At 42.6% G+C, this 24,468-nt stretch overlaps 4 protein-coding genes and 1 long non-coding RNA gene across 5 annotated transcripts; all 5 read right to left on the bottom strand.

The window, feature by feature from the left end:
- Positions 1-1,505: 1,505 nt before the first annotated feature.
- On the bottom strand, positions 1,506-4,441 carry LOC136997486 (uncharacterized). The gene has a single exon (XM_067348390.1). It carries the CDS (start codon positions 4,393-4,395, stop codon positions 1,558-1,560), a length of 2,838 nt encoding a protein of 945 aa, XP_067204491.1. The 5' UTR covers positions 4,396-4,441; the 3' UTR covers positions 1,506-1,557.
- Positions 4,442-12,776: 8,335 nt separating this feature from the next.
- Positions 12,777-15,712, bottom strand: LOC136997488 (uncharacterized). Its single transcript, XR_010888231.1, has 2 exons — positions 13,027-15,712; positions 12,777-12,962 (listed from the first exon to the last, which is right to left on the bottom strand). It is a non-coding gene; the product is annotated as an uncharacterized lncRNA (long non-coding RNA).
- A 1,807-nt stretch (positions 15,713-17,519) lies between these two features.
- Positions 17,520-18,236, bottom strand: LOC137001915 (uncharacterized). The gene has a single exon (XM_067361242.1). It carries the CDS (start codon positions 18,234-18,236, stop codon positions 17,520-17,522), a length of 717 nt encoding a protein of 238 aa, XP_067217343.1.
- Positions 18,237-18,278: 42 nt separating this feature from the next.
- LOC105672737 (uncharacterized) lies at positions 18,279-18,971 on the bottom strand. Its single transcript, XM_012367869.1, has one exon. The coding sequence runs from the start codon at positions 18,969-18,971 to the stop codon at positions 18,279-18,281; it is 693 nt and encodes a 230-aa protein (XP_012223292.1).
- A 1,087-nt stretch (positions 18,972-20,058) lies between these two features.
- On the bottom strand, positions 20,059-22,704 carry LOC105672736 (uncharacterized). The gene is made up of 2 exons (XM_067361240.1): positions 22,311-22,704; positions 20,059-21,854 (listed from the first exon to the last, which is right to left on the bottom strand). The coding sequence occupies exons 1-2, from the start codon at positions 22,702-22,704 to the stop codon at positions 20,059-20,061; spliced, it is 2,190 nt and encodes a 729-aa protein (XP_067217341.1).
- Between the last annotated feature and the right edge of the window lie 1,764 nt (positions 22,705-24,468).

The following is a 24,468-nucleotide window of genomic DNA, read 5'->3' as shown; positions in this document are numbered from 1 at the left end:
GCGAATAAATTTTTCATCCGCGGTTCGCAGGAAGGAGGTGCGTTGATTTTTGTTCAGATGACACAATGCCTCTAGAAGACAAACGTTTCTCTTTCCGATCGAACGTTTAGCGGTTTTCGTTGCACTGTCTGACGCTGCTACCGCTTCTTTCATCGTGTGAAAGTCTCTCGCAACTGACGTCACGCGAACGCAAGTACATACTTTTTATACGCTTGAGAATGATCTGCGCGGTACGTAGACGTAATGCAACGCATCGTCGGGAAAGATGTTTGTCCGAAATCGATATTTGTCCGGAGTCGATTGTTTCAGATCGAGTAATAAATATCCGTGAGGGCGTGAGGTTGCGTCAAAGTATGCTTCTTCTAGAAACTTTGGGTCATGGGGGTACACTTGTCGCGCGAGATGGCGAATTTGAGCGCGATCGCGCGGGTTCTTGAAGACGGTTATGTAGTTAGAATTAAGAGATATGTCGCGCTGTCCACGTCCCTGGTGAAATAGATTTTGCGTGATGAGTATAACACTGAGATTCTTATGATGACTACCCTTTGTAAAAAGATCCACGATTACGTCGCACGAGGATGATTCTCTCATAAGATCGTCGATTATCACCAATTTTGGTGCGAGAGGATCGCAAGAATAATCGTCCGTTTGCGGTAGCCCTTCGCGAAACTCGATTATATTTCTCTTTATTTTACCCTCCCCTCTTCCATGTCCTCCCACTTTCTCTTTTGTTTTCGCAAACATGTATTGTAGTTGACGATATGCGTCTTGCCATTCGGCGTAATAAAATAAGACTCTTTCAAAAGAAACATCGGCCATTTCGGGTAAATATTTGAGAAAGGATTTTACAAAGACCGTTTTACCACAGCCGGTGGGACCGCTGACAATAGCCGTCCAGGGATGTTTCCAGCGTACGTCCATCTTGTGAAATGAACACCGCTCGTGTCTTCACTAACATAAAAAAAGCCGTGTAACGGTACGATGAAGTAAGCTTACCATCGCGGCAGAGGGCATTACGCGGCGGAGGTGCGCGCGCGCCAGCGTACTTCGCGGCGGTCTTTTACGAGCTAATTCAGACCGGAGAAGCTGGACAAGCGTAAATGCTGAACAAGCGGAATTGCTCGCGTCAGCGCCTGCGCGCGCGGGGGAGTGAGTTCATGAGCTTATGATACTCCCCCACGATGAAAAGCTGCTTTCCACGGAAAGAATTGGGCAAAAATAGTCGTTTTACGTGAATGTATGTGGGGAGAGAGAGAGAGAGAGAGAGAAAGGGGAAAATAAACTTGGAGAAAAATCATTGGAGAATTATTTTTTCAGAATATAAATACAAAGCAAAAACGATATAAAATATAAACAATTTTATTATTTCTTAAATCTTTACATGACTTTTTTCTATAATTTTATCATTTTCTTAGCCTATTCTTATTCTATTTTTACAACACAATTTTTATTTACTTTTTACAAAAAAATTTATAAACTTTACATATATAGGGAAAACATGCGTGTAATTATTTAAATAATAAAATAGAGCGAAGGAACAGCATCGTGAAATAACAATTAGCGTTCGGATAAATATCCATAAGGGACGGAACAACGACTGTCGAGAAATCTACGTTTTAGCAACACGGGTGTGCAAGCTTTCACTTCGTCGCGTGTTATTATTTCGTGAAAGGCTGTACGTCGAATTGCTCTGAAACATAGATTTATCGAACGCGATTCTACCGTTGCCGACTCCGTCCCTTCCTCCTCCTTCTCTTGACCTTCTCGCTCTTTACGTAATAATAATTCCCTAATACTATTAAAATTAACTAAGCGTGAGTTTTCGAAATTTAGAGTTATGCCCTTTACTTTGCAAACTTCTCGCGTTTGCCCTTCCGCTGTGCGAACCACGTATGCGTAAAATTTCGGACCACCCGATACAAACGCCTCGATATAGCTACCGCGACCATAGCTCTCGAGTTCGTCCGTCATATCGCCTAGGAAATTACCTTTACGCACTTCGTATTCATCGGAGACACCGCTGCTCACGTAAATACACGAGTCGGTATCGTAATATAAAACGCGACGATTCAATTTATCTAAATATTCGTATAATACAAGACGCGCCTGTGCCGTCGTGAAAGCCGCTATAACTACGTTAGTAAGAGGCGAGGGTACGTCCAGCTCTTCTCGCAGTCGCCACGAAACATACATCACTTCCTCGTTTACGGGTAATATTTCGATTATCTCATGCTGAGGACTCGTGAGTAAACTCGCTAAACGCTGTTGAGTTTTTACGATCTCGGTATTCGGCAGGTTGGATCGTTGACCAAATTTCCCCCAAAAAGAATTTAAACATAGCTTCGCGACCGAGCGCAAACCAGGATTTTTCGCGATGTTTTGCTTATCGAGAACGACACCCTCGGTTTTCTCGTAGTCGCGAAGATATTGTTCTTTAGACACGTCATCCTCACACTCGCTCGGCCATCCGCTGGCTTCTTGTTTCAATTTTAAAAATGTGTTTATATATTCCGTAAATAATCCACCCTGCTGTGTATCGGGATCGTAGCGAGCTGTGGTGTATTGCCAAATCTCACAAACCCTCGTTACGAGATAACCTTTGTCGATGGCTTTGCGCAATTCAAGCGATACCCACGTACCCTCGAATTCTCGCTCGGACGGCTCGTGGGTACATTCTTCGTGTGAAAATGTTTCGCAACAACTGCGACACAACGCGAATAGTAGCTTTCCACGCACGCGATAGGGTAATACGGGGTGAAAGAGATCACTCGGAGGGAGTACCCTGCAACGCACGAGACCTTCGACGGAATCAAAATTGTAACACGGTCCTATGCCAATTAGAGTCGAGCATTCCTCCGCGACGTACACCGTGGGATGTCCGATCGGGAAAACCCCGGTTTTCAGTACGTACGGGTACAGAGAACACACATCCACGTAACGTATCTTCTCCGTATCCGTAATCTCGTACCGCGTCACGATGTTCCCCGTACGTCCACCGTAGAACGCATCGCGCGGGTTGAGCGGCTCAATTTCTATCATCGGGTGATTTTGTAAAAATTCACGCATTTCCCTATTTTCCATCATTTCGCGATCAAAGACGCATTCCCACTTCTCTATCACCGAGTACCCCCGTCTTCGAAGACGATACGTTGTTGCGATGGTGCGCTCATAACGCAAATCAATCGTATCGCCGCGTTCGTTGTTTACCGTTAGTTCCCTATCGCGATTAATCTTAAAACACGACGGACATCCGTGCCAAAAACAACCGTGGAATTGCAACACGTGATAGTGTGTTATACCGTTTTCCACCGACTCGTAATAACCATCGACTAGCGTGCCGTCTTGCAGACGATATTCCCGAGTGCGTCCTGCGTGGGTGATGTTATGTCCGAGCTCGCGCTCCTTCCACACCAGCCACTGAAGCGCCTTCCGCGATTGGGTATTCGCGCGTCTGTACCCGCCCGGTGGAATTATTCCAATTTCTCTTTCACGTAAAAAGTTTTTTCTAAAAACCCTCATACACGTGGAAGCGATTGTTGTGCATTCCTCGAACGGACACACGCGACCGCACTTCAAGAAAATCTTTCTGAAAGACATACACGCGCGTCTCAGAATATTCACGTCGTTGCGACAGTAACGCAATATCTCGCATTCGAAATCAAACACATAATTCGTACGAATCATTTCCGCGTGCCACGCTAAAAACTTTTCTCGCTCGTTCGTATTCATACTATCGGGTGAATAATATCGAATATCCGGCAACGGACCGACATATGACTGATTATCGTTGGTATTAAATAAATGCGGAAAAATGCCTTTGTCCGAAGTATTCGTCAGGCCAAAAGCCTTCGGTAACTCCGATAAACGCATTGGCATATAATTAATACTATCGATAAATTTCGTATGTCCCACTGTTAGTACTACAATTTTCGTCCCGTTTAAGATTACCCGCGGTTCTAAGGCGGTTCCGCTCTCAACAATATAGCGTAGGATAAATTGCGCATCGAATGCTTTCGCGTTATGAGCTATACAAATTATGTGTTTAAAATATTTAGTCGGACGTGTCGCGAAATCTACAAACTCCTTTACAGGATCACGACGAAATATGTATTCACGAATACCGCACCACCGACAGCGCACCGAAGTATCCTCAATCTCGGCACACGTTTCGCAAATCTGCTGCGCGACGCAAAGTGTAGGTACGTGAATATTTACACTCGCGGTACCTTGAAGCGTGTCATCCTGTCGCGTCTCGAAATCGTAAAACACGAATGCGACGCGACTTTCTGTTTTAAGTACGCACTCACCCGCGTTTTGTTGTTGCTCTCCTCCCTCTCCCAAAATATGCTCCGTGTCGTTAGTACGGAAATTAGCTTTGTGAGGGAGAGGAAGCATGTGACAAAGATGATTCAACGGTTGGGCAGAACGACACGTTGAACAGTAAGTCACACCGCATTCGTGTTGTCTATTACGCTCGATTAAACGACCGCATTCTTCGCAAAAACATACGGTGTTGCAAACGCTACGAGACGATTGCCCATCGTATGATTTTTGCGCACGATGATGCTCAAGACACGCGTGATTGAAAAATTCGCGATTACAATTTTCGCAATGAATACGTTCCGCGTCGAATCGCTCGCACGAAGGTACCGCGTAACACCGAGGGCATTTATTTGAGCATCGGTGTCCCCTTACATCGCTGCGGTAACCGACGTTACACGGTACACAATAACCTCGGCTACCCGCGGCGGCTCTTAAATTTAAAATAACGCTGTAATGTCGCAATTCAGCGTGATGTAATATGTTTAAACACGCGACCGGTTCGCGATGTAGTGAGGCTAGTATCGCATTTCCATCAAATAAGACTTTACCCCCGTGACCAAAAGTTTCCGCGCTATAAACCATTATCGCGATGTTTTCCGCGGCTAAATATTGCTGAAAATGCTCGATTTCGCGAATACCGCAACCCTCTTCTGGAATTGTAATACCGACTTTCCTCGTTAAATCACATGCCAACTCACGTTGTAACGAGGAATGACGGTATCTCACGGCGTTCCATCTTTCTTGTAGGCTACCCGTACGTAAATTACCACGTTCATTGTAAATTTGCGCCGTTACGAGTGCGCGAGGAAAACATAAGTTATCCGAGTTGGATATCGTTAAAATCGAGCGTTTACCAGCGATATCAAGCGCATTACCCGCACGACCCGTAGGAGGAGTGACACGGTAAACGTGGATATTGAATTCTTGCGCTACGTTCAAGCCCCCGGAGCTTTGAGCTAACGAACTCACGAGGTTCCAGATATTCTCGTGAGTCAAATCACGAGATGGTCGGAACGAAATACCCGCGGGCCCGTGTGAAAGATTCGGGGAATCGAAACTAAGTCCGATGTAATCACCGGGAACACAGGAAAGTACCGCGTACGCGTGAAGCTCGCGAAACGCGTTTTCTAACCACGCGTAAACCTCCTCCCCCTCTGGTAATGATCGAAGGCGAAAACCAGCCTCTCTCCCTACTACACCGAAATTTCTAAACTCACGCACGTTTTCCCTTATTAAATCTAAATAATTAAAATTATCCCCGTTATGATTCGCGATCTGTTCCGGCGCACCAACCTGATTCTCCGGAAACAACGCTTCCTCATCCTCTTCTCTCTCCAGTCTCCCCTCCCCACGAACTCCTATCTCGTTGTCGTCGGTTTCTTCGGCTTGATTTTCCGCCGACTGCTGCTGCTGCTGCGTGTTTTCTTCCATTTCTCCCCCTCCTCCACCAAACTGAACTGGAAAAATCGAAAACAAACGAATTAGTTTATCTTTAAAATTATTGTTTTTACACTTCCATACTCGAATTTTACGCGTTGTTAAAATTAAAAATAGTAATACATTTCATATTAAATTCTCTCACCTTTATACAGGATTATTCCCTTTCTTGTTCACCGTTGATCGTGTTGATCATTGATCACTAATATTCCGGCGAGTAAGAAATTTCCGGGAAAACAATTCCTAAAAATTTCCTCCGGTTAGAATAAAGGTATTCGAGTATGAAAGCGTTATCTATGCAAAAATGTATAATTGTATTTACCTCTTTCCCTCAAAAGTTCCTCTAGAGTCTGTTCTTCCGTTCCACTCAACTCCTCCCCCATATCTTCCTCTTGTACCTCATTATCATCATCATCCTCATCCTCCTCCTCCTCCTCCGAATCTTCTATTATTATTGTATTTTCACCTTCTTGGTTAAACTCTAAAAAATTCACCATTGTTTTTTAGCGGTTAAAAAATTTTTATCCATTTTCTTACTGCGATAAATTTCTCATTACTCACCTGGTGAAAAAATCTCTTCCTCGTCAAATGAACTCACTTCGTGAGTTCCAACTTCTTCTTCCTCGCTCTCGCTATCCAAGTTAACGAGAGGTGGCTCAGGTGTGAGCTCGATACGTGCACGCCCTAAAAACATTTAATATTTCATTATTTTAAAAAAATTTACCAATATGAAATGCTTATTTTTCATAAAAGAATGTGTGATAAGACTCACGTGAGGGTCCGGCTTCGGGTGAAGTATCAGCCCGTCGCCTTATTCCGTGAGGAGGAGTATACTCTTCAGGACGTGCAATACGTTGCACTCCTCTCACCCCCGCGATCCTGCGAGGCGATACGTTCCGATGTTCTACTCCTAAAAGATTTTACTCTTTTAATTTTTGAAAATTATATATACATATATATATAATAAAAATTGGAATATAAACTCACCGTTTTCACTCGCTTCCGAAATCGATCGATGAAAATAAAATAATAGAAAAGCTATATGCCCACCCGCATCCTCCACTTCTCCATCACCGAAAATACTTCTCATTTCGATAACTTCACCCGCGTAGATTACAAGTCTCTGATAGGAGGCAAAATGCCCCAAGCGAAATAGCACCGCTAGCACTGCACTAGGACACAGCCCCGCAAATTTCGCAAACACTTCAAAATTTTTTTCATCGTTGTCTGATAACAGCGATAAATATCTGCTCACATCGAGTCCGCACAAAGCGCGTGACAGTAGTAAGCATGTCTCGACGGTTTTTCTTAAATTCTCAACCATTTTCGCGTACTCAAGATAATTTCGCCCGAATTCACGATACGAAGAAACACGACGCGTGTTGTCCACTACACTGAGAATTTTGAAATGCGATTTTTCTCCGTCTCAAATCTCCTATTTATACCTTCAGTCGGATCAAAAAAATCAATCGGTTTCAAGTTGTACATCTTTCACAAAGATTTCCGCACATTGGCGGCAACTTTACAAGATGTATATTACTTTAGTGTTCGAAGGGTTTACCAGACAAAAAATACCCTTCGGACGATGTCGATATTCTTTTCCTATAACTTTTTACAATTTAATTGAGAGTTAGTACGTGAGCAAAACTTAATTTCGAAAACTCACAGTAATAAACTTTCACATGTAATATAAAAAAGGTTTACATTTGCTTACCCTATTGTAAATTGCTTCTTTTTTTAACGGTACGGATATTTCCGATCTTTTTTTTGTCTAACCCTTTAGATTCCATATGTTTAAAATGTAATTTTTCCAGGGTCCAAGTGTAAATAAATAGTTTTATCGGATTGGAGATTTATAGTGTTTTAGAGCTTTTTAGGATGAAAGCTCGTAAAAATTCCGTTGACTGCAATATTTTAATTTTTTCTCATTCCTCAGTCCTCAGTTTCTCTTCCTTTTGTACCCTTTTTGATTTTTTTCCGAATAATTGTAATGCGAGACTGTGCAGGATGTAACAGCGCACGAACCGATGTCCTTACTCCTTCTTTTATCAACGGTCGTTTTTAAGAGAATTCGAGAAAATGTAGAAGCAATAAACATCGTATCCAATCAGATGACTCAAAATTTTTATGCGCACGCATTTTCCCACTACTTTTCCGATTTTCTACTCCATGCGATTGGAAAAATTTTAATCATTCGTTTTCTGACATTCGAACGTGCGGGTTCAGCAGCAGCAGCAACAGCAGTAACAACAGCAGCAACAATAAAGAAGATACAGCATTTTTGTATTTCATTTTGTGTCTACGTGAAAACTAGTATCATGAGTAAACGCAAAGAAATTTTAAATTCTGAACATCACGAAGTGCGCGGTGACGTTTCCGGAGCAAGATACTTCAATGGAGAAAAATTTGAGCAAAATTATATGATGTTAGCCAACACCACTTACGGACTCAATTCCTCATATACGAAAAAAATTCATGTTGGGTTGCAAACTTCAATCAACGATGACGAGTTTGATTTCCAACCCGCTGTTAAATTTACTTCCAAGGGAGCCGAGGGTATTTGCTTCAACATGGTGGAGTGGCAGCAATTTCAAGAAAACATGGAACTTATGACTGATTATTTAAATGGAAATAGTGTTAAGTCTAACTCTATTATTATCAAGAAGATAATTATAAATTTCACCACCACCTATGGAGCAAGAGCCCTGCTATTAAAATATCAGGAGCAAGAAGAGCCTTCTTCGGGAAGTAACTTGGCTGCAGAAGAAATCATCCATACTCCGAAGAAACCACGAACATATTCCTACGCAATAGCAATGCAAAAGACTACTTTTCTCGGACTGGAAAACTTACTCGATTGCGTAAACGCTAATTTAAATCAGTTAAATATAATGGCAAACAGTGTTAATGATTGCTCTAAATATCTTATTAATGAAATACAGATAAATTTACCCAACAAGAACTTCATCGAAAGTAACATTGTAAAACACACTATAAACACTAATTGTCACAATATTCAACATAATGTACGTTTGCAACTAAAAGATTTAACATTTCTCGATACATACTTTGAAATAATATTTTTAGAATTAATTGCACTTTACTTCAATCAAATTGTACGGATAATCAAGTTGCAGCGAAAATTGTAATCTATACGAACGTACATTTTTCTTGCATATATGGATTTGTTTATGACTCTCTGAAAACTCTCCAAATAAATAAAATATTTTTGTCTATAACGTTCGACCATGTACTTTTAAGAAAAAAATTGTTGCAAATAAACATATTTTTGTATTCCATTTCTTGCATTTGTTTCCTTCCCTTTTCGCATGTTCCTGCACGCTCCACTCGCCATCGTCAATTCTTACAGCACGTTCAATCTGCGAAAACGGGTGGCTGACGCTCACCCCGTTCACGCAATATCGCGCGCTCGACCCCTTAACCATCACACCAAATATCAAACTAAAAGTCGAATGACCATTCGTCGCTGCGACGTCATTCTTTTGTTCGCTATACGTGCCAGAGAGTCCGGGGTACCTCATATAGACGCGGCCCCAGCACATATACATCCCTTCCCTTCGCAGACTAGAGGCGACTGTGTGACGTCGTTTGTTTACATGCTCTATATCTGCCAGAGAGTCCGGGGTACCTCGTATAGACGCGGCCCCAGCACATATACATCCCTTCCCTTCGCAGACTAGAGGCGACTGTGTGACGTCGTTTGTTTACATGCTCCATATCTGCCAGAGAGTCCGGGGTACCTCGTATAGACGCGGCCCCAACATATATACATCCCTTCCCTTCGCAGACTAGAGGCGACTGTGTGACGTCGTTTGTTTACATGTTCCATACCTGCCACAGAGTCCGGGGTACATCATATAGACGCGGTCCCAACATATATACATCCCTTCCCTGCCAGGTCCCATAGCCATAAATACGACACACCATTTTACTATCATTAGATGTATAGGTAGCCCAGCAGACTAGGACCAGGACTAGAAATCCAGCGATCCAGGTTCGAACCCAGCTTGGATTTTTCTCAATTCCGAAAAATAAAAATCACTTGTCAACAGCCGCCATCTTGTCAACAGCCGCCATCTTGTAGACGTCCGCCATGTTGGACCCACTGCCGCCATCTTTTCCCTCTCCCCTCCCTGTGACGTCATTTGTTTTGACGCCAGACCAAATGTAGGTCAGTGGGTCAAATATGGGGTAGGTGGTGGGGGTTTGTTGTGACGCCCCATACCTGCCATATACTACTCGCCGATCAGAGCTGCCAGTTTTCCCCGGAGAGCTCCACACGCACACAACCGAGACCCGCTGACGTCACGTGTCCGTGTGCGCTCGGCTGTCGACTGGTAGAAGTGGGCGGACCTATGTCTTGTATCTCTTTCCCACCAAGCCTAGCATAAAAACCGGTTTTGACGCTCGCATCGTTTCTTCTGCCAAGCGTTGGCAGCAAAAATGCTTTCCCGAATTTCGCTCCACGCGACTAAGTCGACTAGCGGCGTGTTGCTTTCGCTCGACGCGATATTTTTTCTGAGATTTACAGTCTTTTATGAAACATATATCATATTCATATTAATAAAATATTTTAACATTATGTATTTGCAGAATATAATTTTTCACGTTAATGTATAAAATAAGAATAAAGTAATAAAAATTATATATTGCAATATATAAACAAAACAAGTAACATTTAATATATTATTAATTTATTTATATGTTCCAATTTTACACATTAACGTGAAAAATCACATTATAAATGCATAATATCTTTTGTAAATAGCAAGATACATTGAGAAGTAAAGGAAAGAATTGATTGAAAATAAAAGAAACATGTTTTTACTTAAAAAATATTTATGACTATCTTATTTAACACAAAAGTAATCTGGACAAAGCATACCAATGTGATTATACATCGGATAGTTTAGTATTTTAACTTTATTTTAACCATTTTAATATAGTGGTCTTCCGCACCACCCAAGAGGTTCCACTAATGGTGCGTTAGATTTCTCAAGTGGATCTTCGCCAGGAGTCCTATTGTACCACTTTTCATTTTTCTTTATACATTACCTTTATATAGATATGGTGTCGTTTGCAGACAAGATACTTATCATACACTTGTCGGTCATAAATATGGTGTCATTTACAGACAAAATACTTGTTACATGCCTATCGTTTATAAGTGTGGTGTCCTTTGTAGACATATTAATGAAATTTTATTTATCTCAATTAAAAATGATAAGGGTCAACAAATAATAAAATTATAAAAGGAAAGGAGCAATAGAAATCAAAACGCTAGATTTTAGTGTAAACGAACTTGTATTGAGTTATAATAACACTAGTATAAACAGACATTTCATAACCTGTCATCAGGCTATCCTTAGTGTGAAATAAAAAACGCACGCTGATTTACATTAAGATCTGACAAGGAAAGGGACCCAAGTGTCCCCCTCCGATTTTGACGAGCTTTAAATATGTTGTAAAGTAGTTCAAAATAAGAGAGACGTATTTTTCTTTATGTGCTTTCTCGCACGTTTAGGGTTGAAACAACCCCTACAAGCTAAAACGGTTTTTTTGGTTTTGACTGAATATCGTCAAAACTGTAAGAGGTATCAAAAAATGTTTCGAATAAAAGTTGCATGGTCTTTTATGAGCTTTATAACCGCGTAGGTCGATTTTTAAAAAAAATTATATTTTTTAATTTACTCTTACCCCATCTTATTATTTTTACGAATTTAAAAATTTTTGTTATGACAAAAGTTGTAGCATTTTTTACGCTGAATACAACCATATATGATTTTATTATGTTTCGAAATCGCATCTTTCAGAAATGAGCTGTCAATGTCGCATTATATGCGTCGCGCTTCGATATATGCATATGTGTATATGCATAACGCATCGTTTGTGCCGCTTGTGTAATCGATGTTTGTCGCGCATGTGTAATTGATAAGATGAATAAAATTAGAAATAAAGATCAGCATGTTATGAAGTATTCGGAAAAATGTTCTGATCAAAGAACAAAGTTCACTAAAGTTGTTGCCAAGGCATCCCCTCTATTTTACACTTTTATAGTCGCATTTCGAGTATATTTATAGCGCAGCGCGTTTTTATATCCCGTCAGTGCATATATTACGCTTTAAAGTTGTGCGCTTGTTAGTGATTACGGAAAAACAATATATAAAACAGCATCAAAAAAAGAACAGCAAATTCACTATAAAGTAAGTATTATTTTTTTGTACACAAATAAGGAGAAATATTTAATTGTTACCATATATTTTTCAGAATGGTTCAATTAAATCCATTTAACGTAATAATGTTAGTATACGTAACTTTTTCGGCCCTTAATCTATCAACAAGTCCGATAACATCTGAAGAACGAGAAATGGCACATAAAATAGAATCTATGCTGAAAGAAATGCGCGATGAGAGATACGAAATGGAAGTAGAAGAATCTTTAGATTATGAAAACGATAACGATATTCCAACAGCAGAGCAATTCGAACTAGGAGATGAAGAGGAAGAAGGTGAGCTATTGGACGCAAATCCTAAAATTATATGTACTACAGATGAACGTATTCCGTATGGATATAAAAAAAATACAGTCGAATTTTGGAAAAGCAGTACAACAAGGCCAAGAACATTAGAAGGAGTAGAACAAAGATTTCGGAAAGTATATTCATTACGTCAATTACGACGATGGGAAATTCAAGTGAATCAAGGTGGCAGTAGATTCAAAAAATTAAAACAAATTTCGGAATATACATTAAATAATTTTCATACAGATCTTGAAAATAGAATTATTGTTCACGACGCTGATTTAGCTTGATGAATTATTCGGGCACAGGAAAATTTAAATGTACCAGGATGTAAATCCTGGTACATTTAAATTTTCCTGTGCCCGAATACGTTCATCTGTAGTACATATAACTTTAGGATTTGCGTCCAATAGCTCACCTTCTTCCTCTTCATCTCCTAGTTCGAATTGCTCTGCTGTTGGAATATCGTTATCGTTTTCATAATCTAAAGATTCTTCTACTTCCATTTCGTATCTCTCATCGCGCATTTCTTTCAGCATAGATTCTATTTTATGTGCCATTTCTCGTTCTTCAGATGTTATCGGACTTGTTGATAGATTAAAGGCCGAAAAAGTTACGTATACTAACATTATTACGTTAAATGGATTTAATTGAACCATTCTGAAAAATATATGGTAACAATTAAATATTTCTCCTTATTTGTGTACAAAAAAATAATACTTACTTTATAGTGAATTTGCTGTTCTTTTTTTGATGCTGTTTTATATATTGTTTTTCCGTTATCACTAACAAGCGCACAACTTTAAAGCGTAATATATGCACTGACGGGATATGACAACGCGCTGCGCTATAAATACACTCGAAATGCGACTATAAAAGTGTAAAATAGAGGGGATGCCTTGGCAACAACTTTAGTGAACTTTGTTCTTTGATCAGAACATTTTTCCGAATACTTCATAACATGCTAATCTTTATTTCTAATTTTATTCATCTTATCAATTACACATGCGCGACAAACATCGATTACACAAGCGGCACAAACGATGCGTTATGCATATACATATATGCATATATCGCAGCGCGACGCATATAGTGCGACATTGACAGCTTATTTCTGAAAGATGCGATTTTGAAACATAATAAAATCATATATGGTTGTATTCAGCGTAAAAAATGCTACAACTTTTGTCATAACAAAAATTTTTTAATTCGTAAAAATAATAAGATGGGGTAAGGGTAAATTAAAAATATAAAATTTTTTAAAAATCGACCTACGCGGTTATAAAGCTCATAAAAGACCATGCAACTTTTATTCGAAACATTTTTTGATATCTCTTACAGTTTTGACGATATTCAGTCAAAATCAAAAAAACCGTTTTAGCTTGTAGAGGTTGTTTCAACCCTAAATGTGCGAGAAAGCACATAAAAAAAAAATAGGTGTTTTTTATTTTGAACTACTTTACGACATATTTAAAGCTCGTCAAAATCGGAGGGGGACACTTGGGTCCCTTTCCTTGTGAGTTAAAACAAATATAATTTAAACGCAAGATTTGTTGTAAAATTAATGAAAAAAGTTAGTTTTAACATTGATATAATCAATATTAGCTCGTCGGTTTTACAAATAAAAGTTCGTCGGTTTTACAAATAAAAGATAGAAGAAAAAAATTAAAAATTAAAAATTTGTCAAAAATTTAATAAAAAAAGTTGATTAAAATAAAATAAAATAATAAAATTAATTTAAATTATTCAATATTTTAGGTCAAGTTAAATAAAAGGCAATAAAAAAAAATAAAATAAAAGAAAATAAAATTTATATAATTTGTTATGATAAATAACAGTTTTTTATTATGGTTTGGTTTACTCTTCCCCGACTGCCTCTTCTGTTTCCCCGGCCACCTCCTCTTCTTATTACTCCAGAAGGACCTGGTCTTATATGGTTTTCGTGTTGTACATTTCGTCGAGCGTACCACCGTGCACGCGACCAACCACCTCTTCTTTTTTTTCTGAAAAATAAACACATTTATAGATTAATAATTTAAAACAATTATGCATATGAATAAATCATTTAGTTACAAAAAAATAAATAAATATCAATATATATGAAAGAGGCTAATGGAGCCACCGCTGATTGTTAGTGCGAAATTTTTTATGTTTCTTATAGAAACTTGATTCGTCTGCATTGAGACATTAAAATGTACACTGCTCTCAGATTCGAGACATTAAAGTGTACGAGAATTGCATATCAGCACATCAGCTCTGCCGCCGATGCTTGCCGATTCGAGTTCAGTCGGCTGCCAGCCGGGTATAAAAGAGGCTCGACTGTACATCTTCTCACCAGATCCCGTTCGCTGCTAGACAGCGAACATCACTCTACGAGCGTTCTCGTAGTCCGACCGAGCATACTCGGATTCTATGCCTTTTCCAACACACGAGTATCCTCGTGTACCGCCGAGCGTCCTCGGTATTCTTGCTCCCGCATACGAGTATATTCGTATACCCGCCGAGCGCACTCGGCTCTCTAGGCACCGATCTTCGTGCAACGGGCATTCCCGTGCACCAAGCCGGATTGCCATTCTACTCTCGCCTTCGTACAAGCGTTCTCGTACTCCCGCCGAGCGTAATCGGCAGCCTAATCCTTATATCGCGTTACCGCGCACCGTGATTCATCCACAGAATCCATCCGGCGGGTAAACTGCGTCAACCAATCCGCGCTGCCGAATAGTCCGCATCGATGTATGATCGAACGGACTCGCGATACTCTACGAACGCACTCACCGACAAGCGCTCCATCGTGTGCCAACCGTTGCGACACGATCGCCCGCGCTTGCGCTCTCGCCGACCGCACTAGGACGCCTCACGTCAGACTTTATAATATCGCATAAATAATTATTCCACCGTTGCATAAATAATTATTTCACCGTCGCCGTATAGTTGTTTCACCGTCGCCTTTACATTTATTTCTTCTGCTTAAATAATTGTTTCGCCGTCGCTCTCAAATAATTTCACCGATACTTTATATTTATTTCACGCTACTTGTAAACTTATTTCACGCCGCTTTTGCCGTTGCTAAATAATTATTTCACCGTGGTTATTCTACCGATCGCACCGATCCTTTGTTACTTATTTCACCGTTGCTATACTGATTTCACCGATACTTTTATAGTTATTTCGCGCTGCTCAAATAATTATTTAGCCGTTGCTTAATAATCATTTCACCGTCGCTTGTGTATTCTTTCACATCGCAATCATACATCGCTTGTATATTCTTTCACATCGCAATCATACATCGCTTGTATATTCTTTCACAACGCAATCATACATCGCCTGTACACACACAGTCATCAACATACCTAATTGAATAAATACGTTTTCTAATTTATTATTAACCAAACGCGTACATTCATTGACACACCCCCAACCGACCAAACCTGGATTCCGGCGAGCTATACCGCGCCCGAAAAAGCTCACACGGTTTCATCTTGTATCACGCAATAAAACTAAAGTTAAGAAATCTTCATGAATTGAAAAATCATATTGAATGATCCGCACAAATATTGATAGCTGACTTATATCTGAATTATCAGTGCTCTCGTCTAAACAAAGAGAATAGTATTTACATGTCGCTAATAAGTTTTTAAATTTATCCTCGATGTTCGCGATCGGGATAAGACTCCGATCGGAGCAGAGAATTGCCGAGTGCGCTCAAAGAGAGCGAAGGGTCAGTTTGGCGGAAAGGAAAGTACGGAGCGAGCAACGAAAGGGGCGAGAAGGAGAAAGAACGCTGGCTGTCGCACGAAGCGGCGACCGAGCGAGAGAGAAAGCCAGATAGAAATAAGTGAGCGAGAAGTGAGGACCCGCGGATGCGGCGGAAACGGATCAAATCAAATGGCCGAGATAAATGTTCGTAGAGCGTTAATATTCGCAGAATAATGCACTTTATTTTCAACAACTAATTAAACGAATTTGTTCAGAATTCAAATTGTATTTTTCGGCATGTAGATTAATTGTGTTTGGCCATAAATTGTTTGTTTGACATCCGTTCAAGAATCACGTTATGATTTCGGTATTGACCACGACTATACGCGTGATCACCCGATCTCGTACGCGTGATATTATAAGAATGCGGAGATTCCGGCGTGTTTTTGTGCTCGATTCTCACAGAGCGCAGGCAGTCAGATATTATTCGGCTAGCGATCAGTACACAACGATTCCCGCGTTATCGTTCGGCATCGACGAAACGTTTGCTATCGTCGCACATAGTCGTGTATTATCAACGTTGTTGAAATTTCATTAAAGACTTTTGATTGAATTGTTATTCGGACCAGTTTTGTGTTTTTTCATCCTATACATCTACTCTCGTCGCGGACTCTCCTAGACAGTGGCCCGTAACCGGATAAAAAATATATTTGTAAAATTTTGATTCACAGCACGTTAAGTCGAAGGGCGTGTACAGAATTAACAAAAAGTTCGCTGGCGGTTAAGCCCGTCGAATAAGTTCACGCGACAAGAGTCTAAATCTCGCAATAAGACGAAAGAATCGAGAAACAGCTGATATCGAGGCCCGAAACTGAGCTTTCGTACGCTTGAGAAGAAAGTGAAAAAATAACTAATAGAACTCGGCGACTTGAAGCGTCTTTTCACTCGGAATTAAAGAAAACTTCTGAATTCGTAAAAGTGACCAAGTGAGCGATTGTCCTGTGGATCTGCGTGCGAACGCCTTTTTCACAGCGGAGAGAGGGCCGTATAGTCTCTTATGATTCGTGCAGACCTAAATTCAAGCGCCAAAGAGGGGAACGCTATCTCTGATTGTTTTGAAATTTTCGGCTTTTCAACGCTCTTCTCGTGGCCTTCGTTGTTAGAAAGAAAAATAAAAACAATACCAGCGACTCACTCGAGATTGTTTACCAAGGCATGTTTTTCCGCTGCTTTCTCTAAGCGAATGCTCGAAAGTTAAACATGATCATATTCCGCCCGTTACTAGGAATTTATTACAATGTGTAAGGTAACGAATTAATACAAAGATGAGAAAACTTATAAAGACGAAATGACGCACGCTGTGCGAGATTCAATCGTTAACATACCGCCCGCCTCGAAATGATCGTTTCAAAAGGATGACGGTAATTGGGCATCACAGCGAAAAAGAGATAGCTATTTTACAGATAGGCGAATGATCATTTGTTGGAGGCGATCAGTATTTACATTAAGAACTAGCGCGTTCTAATTTGTCGATTCCATGTCGATCGGTAGGAGACATATTTTCGCTAGCGGTCGTTTGTACTCGCCGGAAATGGTTTTTACTGTGACAACACGCGTGAGGTTGTCAGGGCCCGCATGACATTTTAGAATGCGCCCTAATTCCCATTTGCACAGCGGGAGCAATGAGTTTTTAAGCAATACTAATTGGCCGACTCGGACAGAATCTTTGGCAATTTTTCGCCACTTCACCCGTTGTTGAAGCGTATTGACATAATCATTTTGCCAAAGTTTCCAGAATCGCTCAGTCAGCTGTCGCACTAGCTGCCATCGGGACAGACGATTCTCGTTGATTTCCAATACGGACGGTTCCGGAGGCGCAGTTAAAGCGGACCCTATCAAGAAGTGGCCTGGCGTGAGCGGCTCGTAATCGTCGACGGTATCAGTAAGCGGTGCGAGTGGCCGCGAATTTAGACATGCTTCGATGTTACAGAGCACGGTAGCAAATTCTTCGAAGGTCAAAGTGTAAGACCCGACTATCCTACGGAGGTGATGTTTTACGCTTCGGACACCTACCTCCCAGAGCCCTCCGAAATGTGGAGCCGATGGAGGAATAAAACGCCATGTTACGTTATCCGTGGCCGTGATATTTAGAAATTCAGGCTCGCGAAGGGCCGCTCGGAATGCCATAGATAACTCGCGATCGGCCCCTACGAAGGTAGTTCCGTTGTCGGAGTACATGAACTCTGGAAGTCCTCGTCGTGCGCAAAATCGAGAGTAAGCTCATAGAAAGGCCGAGGTGGCATAGCCCTCGACAACTTCTAGATGGATAGCGCGAGTCGCCATACATACGAAAACAGCGATGTACGCCTTGCGTGATTTAACGCCGCGGCCGGACATCGCTCGAATTGAGACCGGACCGGCGTAATCAACACCGCAATGCAAGAACGCGCGTGCGGGAGGCGCGACTCGCACCGTCGGCAAGTTGCCCATCAACTGCGTTGGTGTCGCCGCCTTTTCTCGAGTGCAGACTATGCACTGGTTTATCACCGCTTTTACCACGCTTCGAGCTCGGATTATCCAGAATTCCCAACGCACTGTTGCGAGCGTGAGTTGTGTGCCGGCGTGAAGGGATCGCAGATGAGCGTAGTGAGCTAGGAGCGTTACCAGTGGATGCGACGCGAGAATGATGGGATGTTTGCGCGGAAGAGCAATGAGAGCGTTGGACAACCGCCCGCCAACGCAAATTAATTTATCTTTGCCCAGGAAAGGATTGAACGAGAGAAGTCGGCTCTTTGAGGACACAGCCTTTTGATTTTGTAGCGCTTTTCGCTCTATTGGAAATAATTCCTCCTGAACGCGCTGGAGCCAGAAATCTCGCGCGGTTCGGCATTCGTTCGCCGACAGGGCGGATGGAGCCTCATCGAGCGTTACATGATGCATCGCCTGATGACGAAGCCGACGAGTGAAGCACATAATGTACGCGGTAACGCGTATGAGTTTAGGCCATGAGGAATAGCGCTTCGATAGATCCCACGGCTCAGGCGGAGTTACGACATGAGCGGCGGCGCAAGGTCGCTATTCGAGAGACGGTTCTGACGAAGAGTCAACTGGCGCGGGCCATTCAGATGTCGGAAGACGCAACCACGTTGGTCCCTGCCACCAAAGTTTGTGAGCAGCGAGCTGGCTGCCGAGAATTCCGCGAGACGCGCAATCGGCAGGATTGTCCCCGGTTGGAACATGTTTCCAGGAGGCGAATGGAATCCGGGATTGGATTTCGGACACGCGATTTGCCACGAAAATCTTTCACCTCGACGGCTGTTGACTCACCCACGCAAGCACGACGGTTGAATCCGTCCAGCAATGACACGAAGCTGTGGTGAGACGGAGAGAGTTACGCACAAATTCCATCAACCGAGACAGCAGGACGGCCGCGGCTAATTCTAACAGAGGAATACTCAAGGATTTGATCGGCGCGACTTTCGACTTTCCGACAAGCAACGCGGAAGTTATTTCCCCGGAAATGGATGTGAGCCGAATATAAACGGCGGCGGCGTAGGAAGTAGTAGACGCGTCAGAGAAGCCGTGAAGCTCGCACTCCATCGTATCGGATCCTAGCTGTATCCAGCGAGCGAGTCGCTGCCCGTTTAAGTCAACCAGCGAAGTTTTTATGGACTCCCAATGGCTGATCAATGACGATGGAATAGCTTCGTCCTAATCCACTTTAAGCTGCCACAGTTTTTGGAGAAGGATCTTAGCTGTAACTGTCACGGGCGTGCTCCAACCGAGTGGATCGAACAGTTTCGCGATGGTGGACAAGATCGCACGTTTTGTGTTCGGAATCGAGAGAGGAAGCAACACGCGAAATTCGAATACGTCCGCAGCCGGATTCCATCTAATACCTAGAATTTTTATGTGCTCATCGGCCTGTAGAATTTTAGTGCAAGCTAACCCGTGATTTTCGACGGCGATGTCGCTCAATAATTTGGAAGAATTGCCGACCCATTTCCACAATTCGAACCGGCCCTGAACTAACAATGCGCACAGTTGATCGCGTATTTGTTTAAGCATCGTTTAAGCTGTCGTCCGCCCCGAAGAGGACATCGACGTAGATGTGATCTTGGAGCACTGAGACAGCCAAGAAAAACGCATCTCCTTCGTCTTGAGCGAGCTGACGAAGCACGCAAAGTGCTAAAAATAGAGCCGACGCCGTACCGTATGTCACCGTAAGCAGCTGATATGCTTGAACACTCTGGTCGTCATCACGAAACCACAAGATTCGCTGGTAGTCGACGTCGCGAGGATCTACCCGTATTTGGCGATACATTTTAGCGATATCGGCAGCGTAAACGTAGCAAAACTGTTTCCATCGTAGAATTACAGCGGCTAAGTCGGTCTGTAATTTCGGACCCGCGAGCAAATGATCATTTAGCGACGATCCATCACTAGTGCGACTCGAGGCGTTAAAAACGACGCGCAAATGCGTGGTAACGCTGCTCTCGCGAATGACCGGATGATGCGGAATGTAGACGCATTGCGCCGAGTCGGGCCCGGGAGACGATATTGTTCGCATGTGTCCCATTTGCTTATACTCGCTAAGAAAGTCGCTATATTCCGTTTTTAATTGCGGATGTCCATTGAAGCGTCGCTGCAATCCTTGCAAAAGGCGTTTGGCGGTCCCGTGCGAGCTTCCAATTTCGATCGGAGGGCCTCGCTTGAATGGGAGACGCACGATGTACCAACCGTTCGAATCGCGCGAATGTGTCGACGCAAAATGCTCCTCGCACTGCTGCTCCTCGGGGCTGAATAGTGTCTGTCGCGGCAGCTCCTCGATCTCCCAAAAATTCTGGAGAAGCTGGTCGAGTGATGGATTGTTTGCGCAATACAGGACGGTGACGTTACGTGAGGCCTTACGAGTCGCCGTCGAGCCCGAGATGATCCATCCAAAGACGGTCTTTTGCGCCACAGGTTGGCCGCTTTTGCCCTTTTGCACGCCCTCGAGAATCAGATTACTATAAAGATCGGCGCCTAAAAGAAGATCAATTGGATCTGCGCTGAGGAGATCCGGATCCGCTAGGGAAAGATCCGCGAGATGATCCCAATTGACGGGAGAGACTGCAGGTGACGGTGCGTAGCTCGTAAGCGACTTTAATATAGACGCGCAAATCTCGAGGACCGGCTTCGAGTTGTCGCAAGGAGAAAGAATAATGTTGGCGGCGTAACAACAAGTGCCAGCGTCGATGCCTCCGACGCCGGAAATGGCAACCGGCGCGCGAACGCGGCGCACTTTCAGGAGCCGCGCAAGTCGTTTGGTCATAAAGGTTATTTCCGAGCCTTGATCGATTAATGCTCGAACGACGATGGCACGACCTGATACTGTCCGAGCCTGGACTTTAGCGGTCGCTAGCAGCACGTGAGGTCGCGAAAAAGTTATTGTCGTCATATTTAATGCAGTGCCAGCCGCAGTATCAGCGGTCTTTGCTTGCGCATCGGAGTCGAGCGGGCTGGCTGCTTCGATTGATGGAGAATCCGCATTGAGATGTAACATCGAGTGATGCTTTCGCTGACACGTGCGACAGGCGTACACCCTGGGGCACGATTTTACCGCGTGTTTGGTGCTCAAGCAGTTTATGCAACGGTTGCTGCTTTTGATAATTTCCGCACGTTGAGTCGGGCTTTTTTTGATAAACTGCGGACACTTGTTTATAAAATGAGCCGATTTGCACAGTGGGCACGAGATTGCAGACGTTGCGGACGCCGTCGCGCTCGTTGCCTTTTGCGACCGTGCGAGTTTCGTCGCGCTTGGAGGCGCCAATTCCTCGAGAGCGCGAGCGCGAGAGGCGATGAAGCGATCGAGGTCTGCGTATGACAAAATAGCCGTTTCGTTCACCCCTTTGAGCTTCCACGCTTTTCACGTAGCAGGATCGAGTTTTTGCGAAACGGTATACACGAGAAGATCGTTTAAAATGTCTTCGGACGATCGCTTGAGAGTTTTCAGCAACGCAATTGCTTGATTTGTTTTATCTCGCAATTCGTTTAACTCCGAAGCTGACTCGCGTAAAACACTCGGAAGATTACACAGCGCGACGGCATGAATGTCGACCAAGCGACGTTTGTTCTCATAGCGCGACACAAAAGTTTTCTAAGCGATCTCGAAATTGTCGGCTGTTACTGGAATGTTCTTAATCGCGTCCAGAGCGCGCCCGGTCAAGCTTGATGATAAGAAATGCATGCGCGCGAACGCGGACAAGTCTTTATTATTGATAATGAACGACGAAAAACGATCGCAAAAACTTTCCCATTCGTCGTACTTGCCCGAAAACGGTGGAATGCTGATGGGTGGCAAATGAGACAGCGAAAAGGCCGACGGAGACCCACTGTTGCGATGATTTGCCGAGTTGGAAGTCATCGGCGGTTCGATCTCCTCGAGGCGCTCCGCCATGTAGTCCAGGGTCTCCTGATAAACGTCTTCGTGCATGTCGAAAAGCTGACTCCGGAAGTAGTCGACCGACTCCCTCTTTGCTTCTGGCACGGCTTGCATCAAGGATGAATGTGTCTCAATGCACTGAGCCCAAGTTTCTTTTAGGGCGGACACTCGCGACCGTATTTTTGCGGGTGTATAATTGTTTTTCCCGACCTTTCGAAAATTGTCGAGTGACCGTGAGATTGAATGAAACAACGCGTGCTGTTTCGCTAAAAGTTCACTCATGGTGATATGCCGAATTGTTACTTATTGTCCACTCACTTTAACGCTCCGCACTGATTGCCCTTAATCCGGTTCGAAGGACCAAATTTATGTTCACGATTGGGATGAGACTCCGATCGGAGCAGAGAATTACCAGGTGCGCTCAGAGAGAGCGAAAGGTCAGTTTGGCGGAAAGGAAGGTACGGAGCGAGCAACGAAAGGAGCGAGAAGGAGAAAGAACGCTAGCTGTTGCACGAAGCAGCGACCGAGCGAGAGAGAAAGCCAGATAGAAATAAGTGAGCGAGAAGTAAGGACCCGCGGATGCGGCGGAAACGGACCAAATCAAATGGCCGCGATAAATGTTCGTAGAGCGTTGATATTCGCAGAATAATGCACTTTATTTTCAACAACTAATTAAACGAATTAACAAAAGGTTCGCTGGCGGTTAGGCCCGTCGAATAAGTTCACGCGACAAGAATCTAAATCTCGCAATAAGACGAAAGAATCGAGAAACAGCTAATATCGAGGCCCGAAACTGAGCTTTCGTACGCTTGAGAAGAAAGTGAAAAAATAACTAATAGAACTCGGCGACTTGAAGCGTCTTCTCACTCGGAATTGAAGAAAGCTTCTGAATTCGCAAAAGTGACCAAGTGAGCGATTGTCCTGTGGATCTGCATGCGAACGTCTTTTTCACAGCGGAGAGAGGGCCGTATGGTCTCTTATGATTTGTGCAGACTTAAATTCAAGCGCCAGAGAGGGGAACGCTATCTCTGATCGTTTTGAAGTTTTCGGCTTTTCAACGCTCTTCTCGTGGCCTTCGTTGTTAGAAAGAAAAATAAAAACAATACCAGCGACTCACTCAAGATTGTTTACCGAGGCATGTTTTTCCGCTGCTTTCTCTAAGCGAATGCTCGAAAGTTAAACATGATCATATTCCGCCCGTTACTAGGAATTTATTACAATGTATAAGGTAACGAATTAATACAAAAATGAGAAAACTTATAAAGACGAAATAACGCACGCTGCGCGAGGTTCAATCGTTAACACTCGAGGTGATTACCAATGACACTGATTCCTCGAGAAACTGTTTGTGATGATAAAGATACGGTATCAAAGTATTGTGCAGTTTCATTAAGATTGAAAGCTTTTGCCATTTCTATGGCTCCTTTTTTTATGAGATTTCCCGTAGAAAAACTTCTTTCCGCAAGCTAAAACCCAAGTAGCAAGGTGACGTCAGAAGACGACATAATGACGTCTATTTTTAGTCATTTTTGGACTATGACGTCGACGACTAATAATGGACGTTTATAAGACGTCATTTCTTAGACCAGCTAAAGACGTCATTTTGAAAACGTCTTAAGATTGTCCAAATAAATTTATAGTATAATTATTTTTACTTCTTAATAGTGTATAATTATAAATTAATTATAAAATAAAAACCACAAAATTAATTGCAATATATTTTTAAAGGCCATTATGTGCTTAATGAAAAATTAAATAAGGAATAAGAAATAAGAAATAAGAAACAAGAAATAAAAACGAGTTGATTAATCATGACTGATCGACTCGTTTATTTCTTATTTCTTATTCCTTATTTTTCCATTGTGTGATAGCTTTAAGTTGTGAAACATGCACTTAAAAAGAATCTGCGCAGAAGTATACGCAATGCGCATTACTAGTTCGACGGGAATTCGGTCACGTACGTTGTTTGCTGTTACACGTGTAGCGTAATGGTTATGTGTGCGAACACATGCAGCTTTTCAAGAATATAATTTACAAGTAAGTAAT

This window comes from Linepithema humile, chromosome 1 (assembly GCF_040581485.1).
Source record: "Linepithema humile isolate Giens D197 chromosome 1, Lhum_UNIL_v1.0, whole genome shotgun sequence".
Taxonomy (NCBI): Eukaryota; Metazoa; Arthropoda; class Insecta; order Hymenoptera; family Formicidae; genus Linepithema; species Linepithema humile.
The sequence above is the reverse complement of the archived record's forward strand: the minus strand, read 5'-3'. Positions and strand labels throughout refer to the sequence as shown.

Coding starts and splice junctions, on each gene's coding strand:
- LOC137001915 (XM_067361242.1), bottom strand. CDS start 18,236: ATGTACTCCGACAACGGAACTACCTTCGTAGGGGCCGATCGCGAGTTA.
- LOC136997486 (XM_067348390.1), bottom strand. CDS start 4,395: ATGCTTCCTCTCCCTCACAAAGCTAATTTCCGTACTAACGACACGGAG.
- LOC105672737 (XM_012367869.1), bottom strand. CDS start 18,971: ATGTGCTTCACTCGTCGGCTTCGTCATCAGGCGATGCATCATGTAACG.
- LOC105672736 (XM_067361240.1), bottom strand. CDS start 22,704: ATGAGTGAACTTTTAGCGAAACAGCACGCGTTGTTTCATTCAATCTCA. Junction 21,855..22,310: donor CAGCATTCCACCGTTTTCGG/GCAAGTACGACG, acceptor TGTCATACGCAG/ACCTCGATCGCTTCATCGCC.